Genomic DNA, 12,118 nt, shown 5'->3' with positions numbered 1-12,118 from the left:
CATTATATTCTTGGGAGCCCCACTTAGATTTCTCCTTTCATTCTTACTCATTTTCTATGCCTCTCAACTCTGCATCATGCTTTGCATCCCATTTGACTTTGCTGCCTTTCAGGTAGTCTTCCCATGTATCAACTTGACTAATTCTCTTCAGCTATGTCTAATCTCTTGTTTACCCCAAACTCTTAAAATTCTGTTTTCCCAATTTGTTATGTGTGTGTGTGTGTGTGTGTGTGTGTGTGTGTGTATTTAAATTTCTAGATATTCCTTCTTTTGCTTATATTTTAAGTTTCTGTGATAAGTTTTGAGTTTCTTATTCTTTGATTATACATCCCTCTTTTATTTTTCAAACATAATAAACATTTGATTCTAAATCTGATAATCTCAGTTATCTGTATTCCCTTGTAAGTCTGGTTTTGTAGCTTTTTCTGCCTCCTGACTCTCACTTCCAATATTTTTTTTCTCATTTGTTTAGCAGAATTATTCTGTTAGGAGTTCACTTTCCATGGAAATTTATTTATGGGAATTTTTTGATACCTGGTGTAAAAAATCCCTCCAGACAGAGTTGGAGACTGCGTCTCCTAGTTACCTGTGGACACCATGACTAGGGGTCACCTTTAAACCAAATTTTCAACTTGAAGTTTTGCAGTCCACACAAGTGTGCAATCCTAAGGGAGATTTATTTTCTTTTTCATCCATAATTAAGGCTAAAATGGACATTTACACCACCATTGCCCTCTGGGTGTTTCCTAGTTCACAAATTGAGAGCATTGCTTTTTGTTTGTCCTTTCTTATGGTTAAGCCCTGACTTTTTCTCTCTCTAAGGTATGTCTGAGCCATTAGAAATCAGGCTGTAGGCCATCAGGGACCAGCAGCAACCTTGAGAGAAGACACCACCCTGCAGGTAGTTTGTCCTTAGGAATCTCTGCTTTGTCATCATTTTTGATCCCTGAGAAATTTTATTTTGACACCAGTTCAGTTGTGCATCTTGTTGACCTTACTGCAGAAATGGAAAACTAATTCTTTAGATGCTTCCTTCCTTAAATGATGGCTATTCGTTTACAGTGGCTTCTAGAGTAAAACCAGAGGATTTATATACAAGTTTTATAAAAAGTGAAGTTTCTTAAAAAATATTTATCATTTTCAATGAAAATTCTGCTTTAATACTTGGAGATGATTGATAATTATTAAAACTGACTCATGCTTACACCTTCACAGCTGCTGTTCTGGGCCTTAAAAGATTTCTTCAAAGCATATCACATGATCATCTTATAAGCAGGCCAGCAGAAATTTCTAAGTTAATTACAGTTTGGCAGAGTGTATCCAAAACCTCTTATCTGAACAGTGAACCCAATAATTTAATCAGTCTGTCTGTTGATTAATCACGTTCTAATCCATCTGATATCAGCTCTGAAAAAGCTCTTCATCTGTTCCTTGTAAAACTTATCTCTGTGAATGCACAGCTGCTGTGAGCTATTGGTATTAATAACTTGAATAGGATACAGAACACAATGGATTCTCAAAGCCTGCAGAAAAAAGTTTGAACTCCTTAAAACAGTCATTCAGGACTCTGTAATCTGACCCAACTCTACAATCTTCACATCCTCATTTCCTGTTGCTTTCTCAACTTCAGCCCATGTACTAGTTAAGGCCAGGTGCCTGAACTCTTCTGTTTTGACTGTTTCTAAAGCTCATGTTGATGAACGAATAAATATGTATTTAATCAAACACCACATCGGACATGTGCTATAATATTTCACTTAAAATCCTGCAACCTCTCTGTCATATAGCAAAGCATGTAGTGAAGCCAGTTTGACAGATGAGAAAGTCAAAGAGCAAAACAAATTACTTTTTGGTGTCCTATTTACAAAGTTATAAGCTCTTTGAAAAAGGGCAAGAGGAAAGACAAAAGGCTACACGAGTCTGTGATTGAACATTTTACTAGTATGACATAAATAAAATTCAAAAAATTAATCTCCATACTTGGACAGTGTGAGATACCAAATCCTTTAGACGTTTGACACTATCTAAGAGGTCAGGGATGTTTGATCCAAAGTGAGCACTAGAGAGTGTGTGAGTAAAATTCCTTCCCTGACACATAGTAGACATTCAGAATATTCAGTTTCTATTCCTTGTTCCCCTCCTTTAGCCTAATCAGGTTGTAAATTGTTTCCCTGTTCATTCTAGAACACAATGTGTTGTTTGTTTTTCCTTTTACTTGTACTGTCTTACCCTTCTTAATAGACTATCCATTGCATCAATTCAGTCCAGCTGCAAGACTGAGATTGAGTGTACCCCAGGCTGTCTGTGTTGACTGTCTTCAGCACATCAACACATTGGAGTCACAGAATTCTCGATGCAACCTAAAACATGAGAGGATTTTAAAGAGTTCTTGCAACTTTGATCTTGCAAGGTTTGGGGCTACAGGAATAGGAAATGGATTGTTATGGTTTATTCAAGACTATGGAAATTTTCATTTCATTACATGATAATAATTTTGTCTGTTTTACATCCACTTTCCTAATTAATAATTATACTTCATTAGTGTCCATATGATATTTTCTTGTAAGCCTTCTAAGGTGAACCTTGCAGAGACCAGTCCTGTGTAGTAGATTCTTTAAGACTCCTTTAAAATTACTTGCTTAGCTCTCAATTACTCCATTTTTGTTTATATGACCATATATATGAATCATGGACTTGAGAGATTACAAGATTTGAATATGACTCTACCTATACCTTATAATTTGGAACCTGTCAGGGGCCTATGGTTCTATCATATGAACTGTAACAGAGGAAGCCCTCCACAGAAAGAGGGAAGGATGAAGAGTTATGCAAATAGAAGCAGAGAGAAGAGACAGAGAAACATTTCAAAATGAATTTCCTTCCTTCCTTCCTGTTACGGGATTTTTTCCCTTTTCCTTAAAGTAAATGCCACATCCCTACTTCTTAAAAAAGTCTAACTTGTTTAAATTGATTTGTTTTTCTTGCAACTAAAATTAGTGCTGATTAGTATCACCTGCATCAAATGTTAAGTGGTCACTAATATTATTCATATCACCTAAATGTGCCTGAATTCTAGTCTCATCTCTAATGCTCACTAGAGCTGGGCAGCAGTAGACAAATTCTCTGATAATTTATCTTGTGTTTGTAGATAACACTGTTATTCTTGTTCACTGTGTTTTCCATGTGGGTAGACCGATTCAAAGTTCCTGATGACAAATGGGTAAATTTGGTCACAATTTCAGGTTTTTGAGCGCTATCTTTATATAAGACACTAGGATGGAAAATTGATGTATTAAGAACAAATTTTCATCCTACCCATTCCACCCCTCCAAAACAACCACGAACAGATTATTCTGACCATTATAACATTTATTTTGAGGAGTGATCAAATATTAATATACTTAGCTCATGAAGAAAATAAAATGTTAGGTACTTCTTTCATAATAGTGGAGTTGCACTGGAAACTGGGCCACTGTTGAATTTTATTTTACTTTTTTGCTATTCCCAGGGAAGCAGTATGCCAGATTTATAACGATAGAACCATATTACATAACAGGATATTTGTTGTTAGATTTATTTGCAAAGTGATTCTCCTCTTTTATGGAATAATGTATAGATAAAGCCCACTCATACAGAAAGTGATATATTTTAGAAGACAATTTGTCATGCAGTGCATTTAATTTTTAAAATTCTAGGTTTTAAAACTAATTAAAAGATTTGTTTGACATGAAGAGCCAGTTTATGGCAGAATTTTGGAAATTAAGAAAGGAATGACTTACCCCTAAGATTTAAATTACAGGTTTTCAGGTAAACCAATGAAACTTTACCTATAGTGTATAACAATATGCACTCTGATACCACAAAACGCATAAAACAGATTTCTCATTTTACCATGTGTTTCTGCAGTTCAAGAGTGAAACTTCTTTAAAATTCTATATCACTAATACTTTTAGAAAGTCATCGTTGCTCCACCATCCCCAATTTCTCCCCCAGCATCTACCTATTGTAAGAGGTAACCACTCCTCTGAATTATTTTAATTATTTTCTTATACTTACATTTGGTCACATAAATGTGTTTCACTAAACAGTATGTTATGTTTTTTTTTTGTTTTGTTTTAGGTATCATATTCTATATATTTTTCCACAGCTTGCTCTTTTCACTCAACAGATTTCTAAATTAATCTGTTGTGGTAGAGTAGCTCTGGTTCATTCTGCAAATTTTATTTTTCATTTTAATTCAACGTTTTTGGACCCTGTTTCTTTTCCTAGCCTCTTAACAAGACATCTCTGCAAAGTTTCTTTTTCTGTTCATTGAGGCCATCGTGACTATCTTGATCCAGTGGTAACCATGGAAACACTATAGTTTTTTTTTTTTCTTTAGGATAAGAGAGGTCAAGTAAATGAACTTAAACAAGCAAATATAATCAGCCTGTTTACGATTTAAATCTCTTTACTAATGCTGAAAATCACTAGCATCACTTCAAATGTTAAGGGGTCACTAACATTCGATTATATAATGGTAGTTACAATATCACACAAAGCAGAGATATCACCTAACATTTTCTTATCTATAAACATCAATTTTAAAAAATCAGTATATTGTTAATGCACTGAAGACTAGAACTATGGTAATTCCTCTTCTTTGTTATAGAGAATAAGCTTGTTTGTTCTAAATATTCTGCATATGTTTGTTATATTAATTCCCTTAAGCAATGCTAATATAATTTAGCTATTAAATATTAAAGCAAAATATTATCTTATGAAATCATGCTCAAATTCTAGTATTCCCAGGTCAAAAGCTTTAGTAAGTTATTGCCCAATTATTGAAGCTTTAACTCTATAATCATATAACCAAGGGTAATTGGTTGTATCCAAGTTTTCATTCACCTTTCACTTAACAATTCCAAGAAGTCTTAAGTTAGTAGAGAAGGGTTTTTTTTTTTTTTTTGATAAGGTAATAACAGCAAATATGAATGAATTTGGGAAAGAAAACCTAGAATAAAACTTCTATTATCAATTTATCACTAGGTGACAATCTTGGAATCTTGGAATCTCGGCACTTTCACTGAATTTGGAATACACTGAATTTTTAAATTGCTACAATGGCAACAGTTGACTCACTGATAGTTGACAAGCTCTACACATTAGGCATATGCAGTTTGGCGGTTGTTAAGGATCTTTTTTCTTGGCTTGAGTTAAAGAAAGAGAACACTAACCTGTTCAGAGAAACACTGCCTGTTATAAATCAACATAAAGGAATTAGCAACCCTGATTATGAAGTAGATAAAATTTCCCTCTGATTTGCTTGCACTTACTGTTTGATCTTGGTTAAGGAGATCATTGATAATTCTCCCATTGTATATTTAGAGTTTAATACCAGATTATAAAAGAGAAAAATAAAACACCCCCAACATTAAAAATAAATTTAACTCACAGTATTCAAAAGAAAAATCTCTAATGTCAGAATTTTAGGTTTTAAGGTACCACTGAAGTGGGGCATTTTAAGAATGGAGCATTTGCTTGACTGTCCTCTATTTATTTTTTTATTAAAAAAATTTTTTTAATGTTTATTCTTGGGTGATAGAGAGACAGAGCATGAGTGGGAGAGGAGCAGAGAGAGAGGGAGACACAGAAAATGAAATAGGCTCCAGGCTGTGAGCTGTCAGCACAGAGTCAGACACTGGACTTGAACTCACAAATCTATGAGAGCATGACCTGAGCCAAAGTCGGACCCTTAGCTGACTAAGCCACTCAGACACCCCTGACTGTCCTCCATTTAAATCTTGTTAATTTGGCCATTTGGCCACTGTGGGTTGTTGGCCTAATTGTTATTAGGCAGGTTACTGTAAAATAGTATATGGCTTAGAATTACTGGACCATTGCGGTTTTCCTTACTCAGTATAGGTGCAATTCTTCTATGCTGTGTCTTCTTTATTTTATGATATTAAAAAAAAAAAGCCTAAACATACTATGAAGATGTGGTCCCAGCCTAGGGCACAGACACAAGAAGCAACTATAGTTGGTTAAGATCGTAATACATTCATCAGCCAAGAAATCCTCTAGGTAGCCAATGACCAGTTTAGGAATTCGCATCCACCTGACCCAGAAAGCCTTAGAGTCAGATTGTATCTGAATAAAACCATTGTATTTGGTTCCTTGAGATCAGATAAACCCAGGAAGTTAGAGCCAACAATCCGGGAGATCTTAAAAGCTACAGTGTGAGGAAGTTGAAATATGCTTCCTGTCACTGAGGCTCTGCTGTAGGCTGAGATGGGGAGAGGTGGGCAATCTGTGTCAAGCACAGTGTTACCAACTGTAGTTGGGGACAGGGAGCTGTATTCAGGGGTCACTGAGGTATCAGGGGAAGCAAGGAAAGTCCCCAATTCTAGAGTAACAGACTAGTAGGAAAGGATCTAAAGCAAAGAACCAGTACCTGAAAATTGAATATAATGTCTGTTCAGCAACAGAATAAGGCCAGCAATAAATCCTCTATCCTTCCCCTGCCTCAGGACAAGACCCATTCTAGTGCCTAGGGTTTTGCTTTAGGCTTCTTCAAAAAACATTATTTGAGCACCTGTTAAAGGCCAGGCTAGAAGCTGCACATGTGTTAGCAAATGAGATAGTTTCTTTTCCAATCCTTATACTCTAGTGGAAGGTTCAGACAAGAATATAGACAGTTACACTACAGGATGTTAAGAATGCCAATTGGGGAAGGATATATTGCTATGGTGGCATAAGTCAGAGCAGCTTATTAAGACTTGATGATGTTGGAGACATGGAAAGGTTTCTCAAAGGGACTGAAGTCTAAGTTAAGACCTGAAGAATGGATAGGAAGAGGGATGCTGCTAACATTAGTCAGTTTTGTTGAATAAGCAGGAGGTGCTGCTAAATTATAAAGTGGTCCTTTAAATGGGTGCCCCTTCATTTGTGGGACTCTTCAGTGCCAGGGCACATGAGTTGGTGAACTGAGTAAGGACTGTATTCACTTCCTTGGCCAAGTTTTATATAGGGCAAAACCTGTGGCCTAGATTGGATTTATCTAGATGAAAGGCTTTTAGACTAGGGAGTAGAGCAGAGGAAATGAAGACTTCAAGGCTTAAAGTGAATGGCTTTTGAAAGTTGGAATATAGAAGAAAATTAGCCTGGGGCACCTGGGTGGCTCAGTCGGTTGAGCGGCTGACTTCGGCTTGGGTCATGATCTCGCGGTCCGGTCCGTGAGTTTGAGCCCCGCGTCGGGCTCTGTGCTGACAGCTCAGAGCCTGAAGCCTGCTTTGAATTCTGTGTCTCCCTCTCTCTCTGACGCTCCCCCATTCATGCTCTGTCTCTCTCTGTCTCAAAAATAAATAAACCTTAAACAAAATTTTTTTTAAAATAGAAGAAAATAAGCCTTATTTGATAGAAACATTCCTAGCATCGTGTTCTCAGACCATGGCAGCACTTGAGTTACCTACCTGGGTAAGCTGCACAGAAGCCACCTGCAGGGATGTACAGCATACATTTAAGCCTTTGCCAAGACAGAAATTTGACCCATTAAACCTGAGCATTCTGGAGTGACTTGAATGTCATTTTACCCATTATAAGATTGTGGAACACTGTTTTACAATGGCAAATCAAAGTAAGGCTGGTGGTGTTGCCCATAATTACAATAGAAGTGGAATGGCTTAATTAGTAAAACATTAACTGGCAGGATTCCTATAAGTAAAAATGTACATATTTAAGGAGGCTTATTGTAACATTTATACCATTTATTTTATAATATACTAATTCGAATGTAAAAGTGAATGTAAATTACCAGAAATTAACATGCAATGTGAAGAAAAGTCCTTTTATCCTCTGCAACTGTAGCATTTGGCAGATTCAGGAATAAATAATCTTTTGTGGCAAGGGTATGCCTTATCAAACATATGCAGATCAGCACTAATTAATGCTAATTAAGGTTTCCTGTCTATCTAGTTGGAAAAACGTCCAAATGTTATGAAATCCAGTTAGTATGCCTATTACGCTAATTGTTTTATATGGGGTGGTTCTTAATTAAAATATGTAAATTGACCTTAATTGCTATATACTAATGGGGGTTCATGTTATCTCACTAAAAGTGACAAGATGGTGAGGAGGGGTACTTAAATGACTAATTCTGATAAATCCTTAACTAAATGACCTTTACTCAAAATTAATTTTAATTGGAAGTTGGCTAAAGAAACATTTTTCTTCTTTGTTTCTTTTTAGTTTTTAGTAATGTAAGAATGTTACTCTTCTTTGTTAATACAGCTTTAGAAGCAGTTGTACATTGTTAATTACACTTAACAAGCAAGTTAATTTGACTGTTTACTGTTTATAGTTATCAGGAAGTTATTGATATCCTCATTTCAGTCTTGGAAGAACTGAATTCTCATTGAATGTGAATTTATAGTTAGAATTCTATAGGTAGGTTGACCCAGTTAGTTTGTTAGAATATGTGTTAAAGTTTGATGAGCCAATGGTACTAATATGTACTCCCTGGCTGATTTACATTGGAATTGCTTTTTAAGAAAAATAGTGGGTTTTTTTCTTTACAAAACATTAGCTTTTATTGGAATTAAAATGTCATTGAAGGTATTTGGATTAACTAGACTGAAACGATATTCTTACATTTTACTTATCAGGTTTTTATTTATTATTTAATTGCAAACAAATTAAAATATGTATGCCCAAAACCAATAAAATGAATTTACATATTTTTTAAGATGCTAACCTTACAATTACAGAAAGTAATTTAAATAAAGCTGACAAATACTTTGTTTACTCTTTCATTTGGAAGTAGTTTATATTCACATGTAATTTAAAATATATTTTTAAAATTCTTCTCTAAAAATGTGAGAAAGGACTTGGTAAAATATTGTCATATAGAAATGAGCATCGAATAAAGATTGTAGTTTTTCTTGGTCAAAAGGAGACCCAATATCTTTACTCTTTTATCAGGACATCGTGACAAATGTTTCGCCTAGAATCATCCGGGGGACTACCTCTGGCCCCATGTATGGCCCTGGACAAAGCTCCTTCCTGAATATTGAGCTCATCAGTGAAAAAACGGCTGCATATTGGTGTCAAAGTGTCACCGAACTAAAAGCTGACTTTCCAGACAATGTAAGTGTGATTTAACGTCTAAAACAAAAGAATTGGCATAAGTTGGTGAATGTTTATTTAAACATCCAATTCATAGGCTTATAAATATTAATGTGTATAATATATTTTATTAAAGAATCTGCCAGTTGCTTTGCTGATGCATAGAAAGATAAAAAAGAAAGAAAAGCTCAAGAACTCATAAAAATCCACACAATGTGAGGCTTTGTTATAAATGGGTGCCATGCAGATGGAAGAAGTATCTACATAAGCAGAGGAAGAGAAATGAAATCCTCATTTTATTGACTTGGTTTTCACTGTATGTAGCTAGTATTTATGAAGGTGATGACCTTAGGAAGAAATTGCAGGCTATAAATCATTTTAAATATAAACCTGAGGCAGAAGCAGAATATCTTTTTATATAGTTTATTTATGTTTTTTCAGTGGGAAATAATTTATCAAATAATTTTAATACCTTTATACTAAATGAGTCACTATCTTTTATAAAGCCCTTTCTTTAAAAGTACTGTGCACAAAGATTACATGTATTTCATTTCTTTATGGATTTTTATATGTTGCCAATAGTTTTTTAACCTATAGGTAGTATTTTCTCTTCAGTAGATGGTTAGAGTTGTTCTTAATTCATTTATTCTTTTTCCCCCTCTCTCACTCTGATACACATATGCATACACACAACACACACACACACACACACACACACACACACACAATTTTCTGCCTCCCCGCCCCTCATCATTTTCTGTCTCAGAGCTGGTGATGAATGGAAGTTGAGGTTTGGACAATGTGTGTCTTTGTGTTGTAGAAAAGATTCAAAGATGAATTGGAATGTTTTAAGTACTCTAATGATAGATATTTTAAAATCTAATGAAATTTGTGGATGTTTTCCCACAAACTGATAAATTCGAAAATCTTATAAAGGGACTTTCTATTTCATTCTCTTGCCTAACCCATTAAGTTGTTGTTGTTTTAGAGTATTCTGATTGGTTCAAAGCTCTCTTACCTTGAAACAAAATATACACACATAGAATAAAATTAATCATCCTCAAGTCAAACCTTCATATATAAAGGGAACTATCAATACCCATATGATATCTGTAGATTCTGTTCTTTAGGAATTTTTCACTTTCTGAAATTGATGTTGCAAATACTCTATGTTCACATTATGCAATTAACTCTAGTAAACAATTATGTTGAGCTATTTGTTTTTTCAAAGGGCCAAAATCTTGTGGGAAGCTTTTCTCAGAAAGACAGGGACAAAAAGTGGGTCAAGTATAAGAAGAATTATTAATGTGTTTTTAAACACCATCTACAGATTTTAAGTATTATACTAGGTACTGAACAACCGTAAAATAATAGCAAAAATAATAAGTGTGAGCTCTTATAATATTAAACTGTGGTTGGTATTGTTATAAATGCCTTATGTATTTTAATACTCAATCTTTAAATAATCTTATAAGATAGGTACTATTACTTTCCCCATTTCACAGAGAGGAAACTGATAGGAAACAAAGAAGTAACATTACATGCCCAGGGTTGCACAGCTATTCCTTGGTTCCCCTTTCAGTTTCCATGGTTTTAGTTACCAGGAGTCAACCCAGTCTGAAAGCAGATGATCCTCCTTCTGATGTTGGAAGGTCAGTAGTTGTTTTAAGCTTTGTCACAGTGCTTATGTTATTCACCTCACTTTATCTCATCACATAGGCATTTTATCATCTCACATCATCATGAGGAGAGTGAATACAGTATAATATTGAGAGAGAGAGAGAGGCCATATGCACATAACTTTTATTACAGTGTGTTGTTATAACTGTTCTATTTTATTCTTAGCTTTTGTTGCTAATTTCTTATTGTGCCTAATTTATAAACTAAACTTTATCATAGGTATGTATATATAGGAAAAAGCGTGGTTTATAAAGGGTTCAGTGCTATCCATGGTTTCAGGTAACCACTGGAGGTCTTGCAATGTATCCCTCATAGATAAAGGGGGACTATTCTACATGGTGAAGCCAAAATTTGAACTTGAAACTTGCTTTTAGCATCTGTGCTCCTGTCTAATTATAGTGTTCTCTAGTGCACAAAGTGCAGTATCATTTCAGGCCTTTAAAATTTCAGTATTACTTTTTAATGCAACATAAGAGGATGAAATATAATTTCCCCAGATATTGCTTCTATAGTATTTAGATAAGCCATAGTATCTGAAAAAAAAATCCCTTTTCCTGGAAGAGAACTCCTGCCATTGGCTTGTCTCAAACTCTACTCTCTTTTGGGCAGGAGTGAGATATTATACAGTGGCCTCCAAGAAATGACAGTAAGTAGACGAGAAAGCTGAGATGAAACTCTTGCTTTGTGATTCCACAGTCAAGTAGAAAGAAGAAGCACATTTAAATGTTCTTTTCAAAATTTCCCTGGAAACAATTTTCTCCTCCTATATGCTTTTTCCTTCTGAGAAAACAATGCATGCTTTTCTTGTTTCTAATTCTTTCGCCATTGAGATTATACTCATTATTCTTTTTCTATATCCTTAGAACTAATTTCTAACACTTTTATCCTCCATATCAACGATAACATTTTAAATACAATTAAAATGGCATTCCCATTTGAACCCAGAGAAATAATGTGTTGCACCTAGATATTGCCATGCTGCGAGTAGAATATCCCCCACTGTTTTGGAATTACTCTGATGCCAAACCCAATGAGCTGAACGAAAGAAGGTGACCCTTCATTTTCCAAGTTTAATTATCACTCTCACTGGAGTTTTCCCACATCATTCTCAAGTGCGTGGCTGCCACCTTTGATGACAGGGATCGGGTAATTCAACCCAGTGTGGCAGCTTCTAAGCAAGAGGTAACTTTTCTGAAAAAGAAATTGTCCTGAGGGTTGTGGAGAAGGGATGTAGGTCAGCTGATAGTAGCAGCAGCTAGTATCTTTCTTTCCAGAGAGAGTAGACACCAGTTGACCATGAACTGGAGGAGACGGCTGGAAGAACACCTTGACTAGA

General features: G+C 35.2%; 1 protein-coding gene across 1 annotated transcript in view; it reads left to right on the top strand.

The window, feature by feature from the left end:
- DPYD (dihydropyrimidine dehydrogenase) overlaps nt 1–12,118 on the top strand; it is an 851,480-nt gene that overhangs the window by 505,719 nt on the left and 333,643 nt on the right. Inside the window, exon 14 of the mRNA XM_042997970.1 lies at nt 8,959–9,123. Within this exon, the coding sequence (XP_042853904.1) occupies nt 8,959–9,123 (165 nt within the window). The remainder of the gene's footprint in view (nt 1–8,958; nt 9,124–12,118) is intronic.

This window comes from Panthera tigris, chromosome C1 (genome assembly GCF_018350195.1).
Source record: "Panthera tigris isolate Pti1 chromosome C1, P.tigris_Pti1_mat1.1, whole genome shotgun sequence".
In the NCBI taxonomy this organism is placed as follows: domain Eukaryota; kingdom Metazoa; phylum Chordata; class Mammalia; order Carnivora; family Felidae; genus Panthera; species Panthera tigris.
This window is presented reverse-complemented; position numbering and strand designations above follow the sequence as displayed.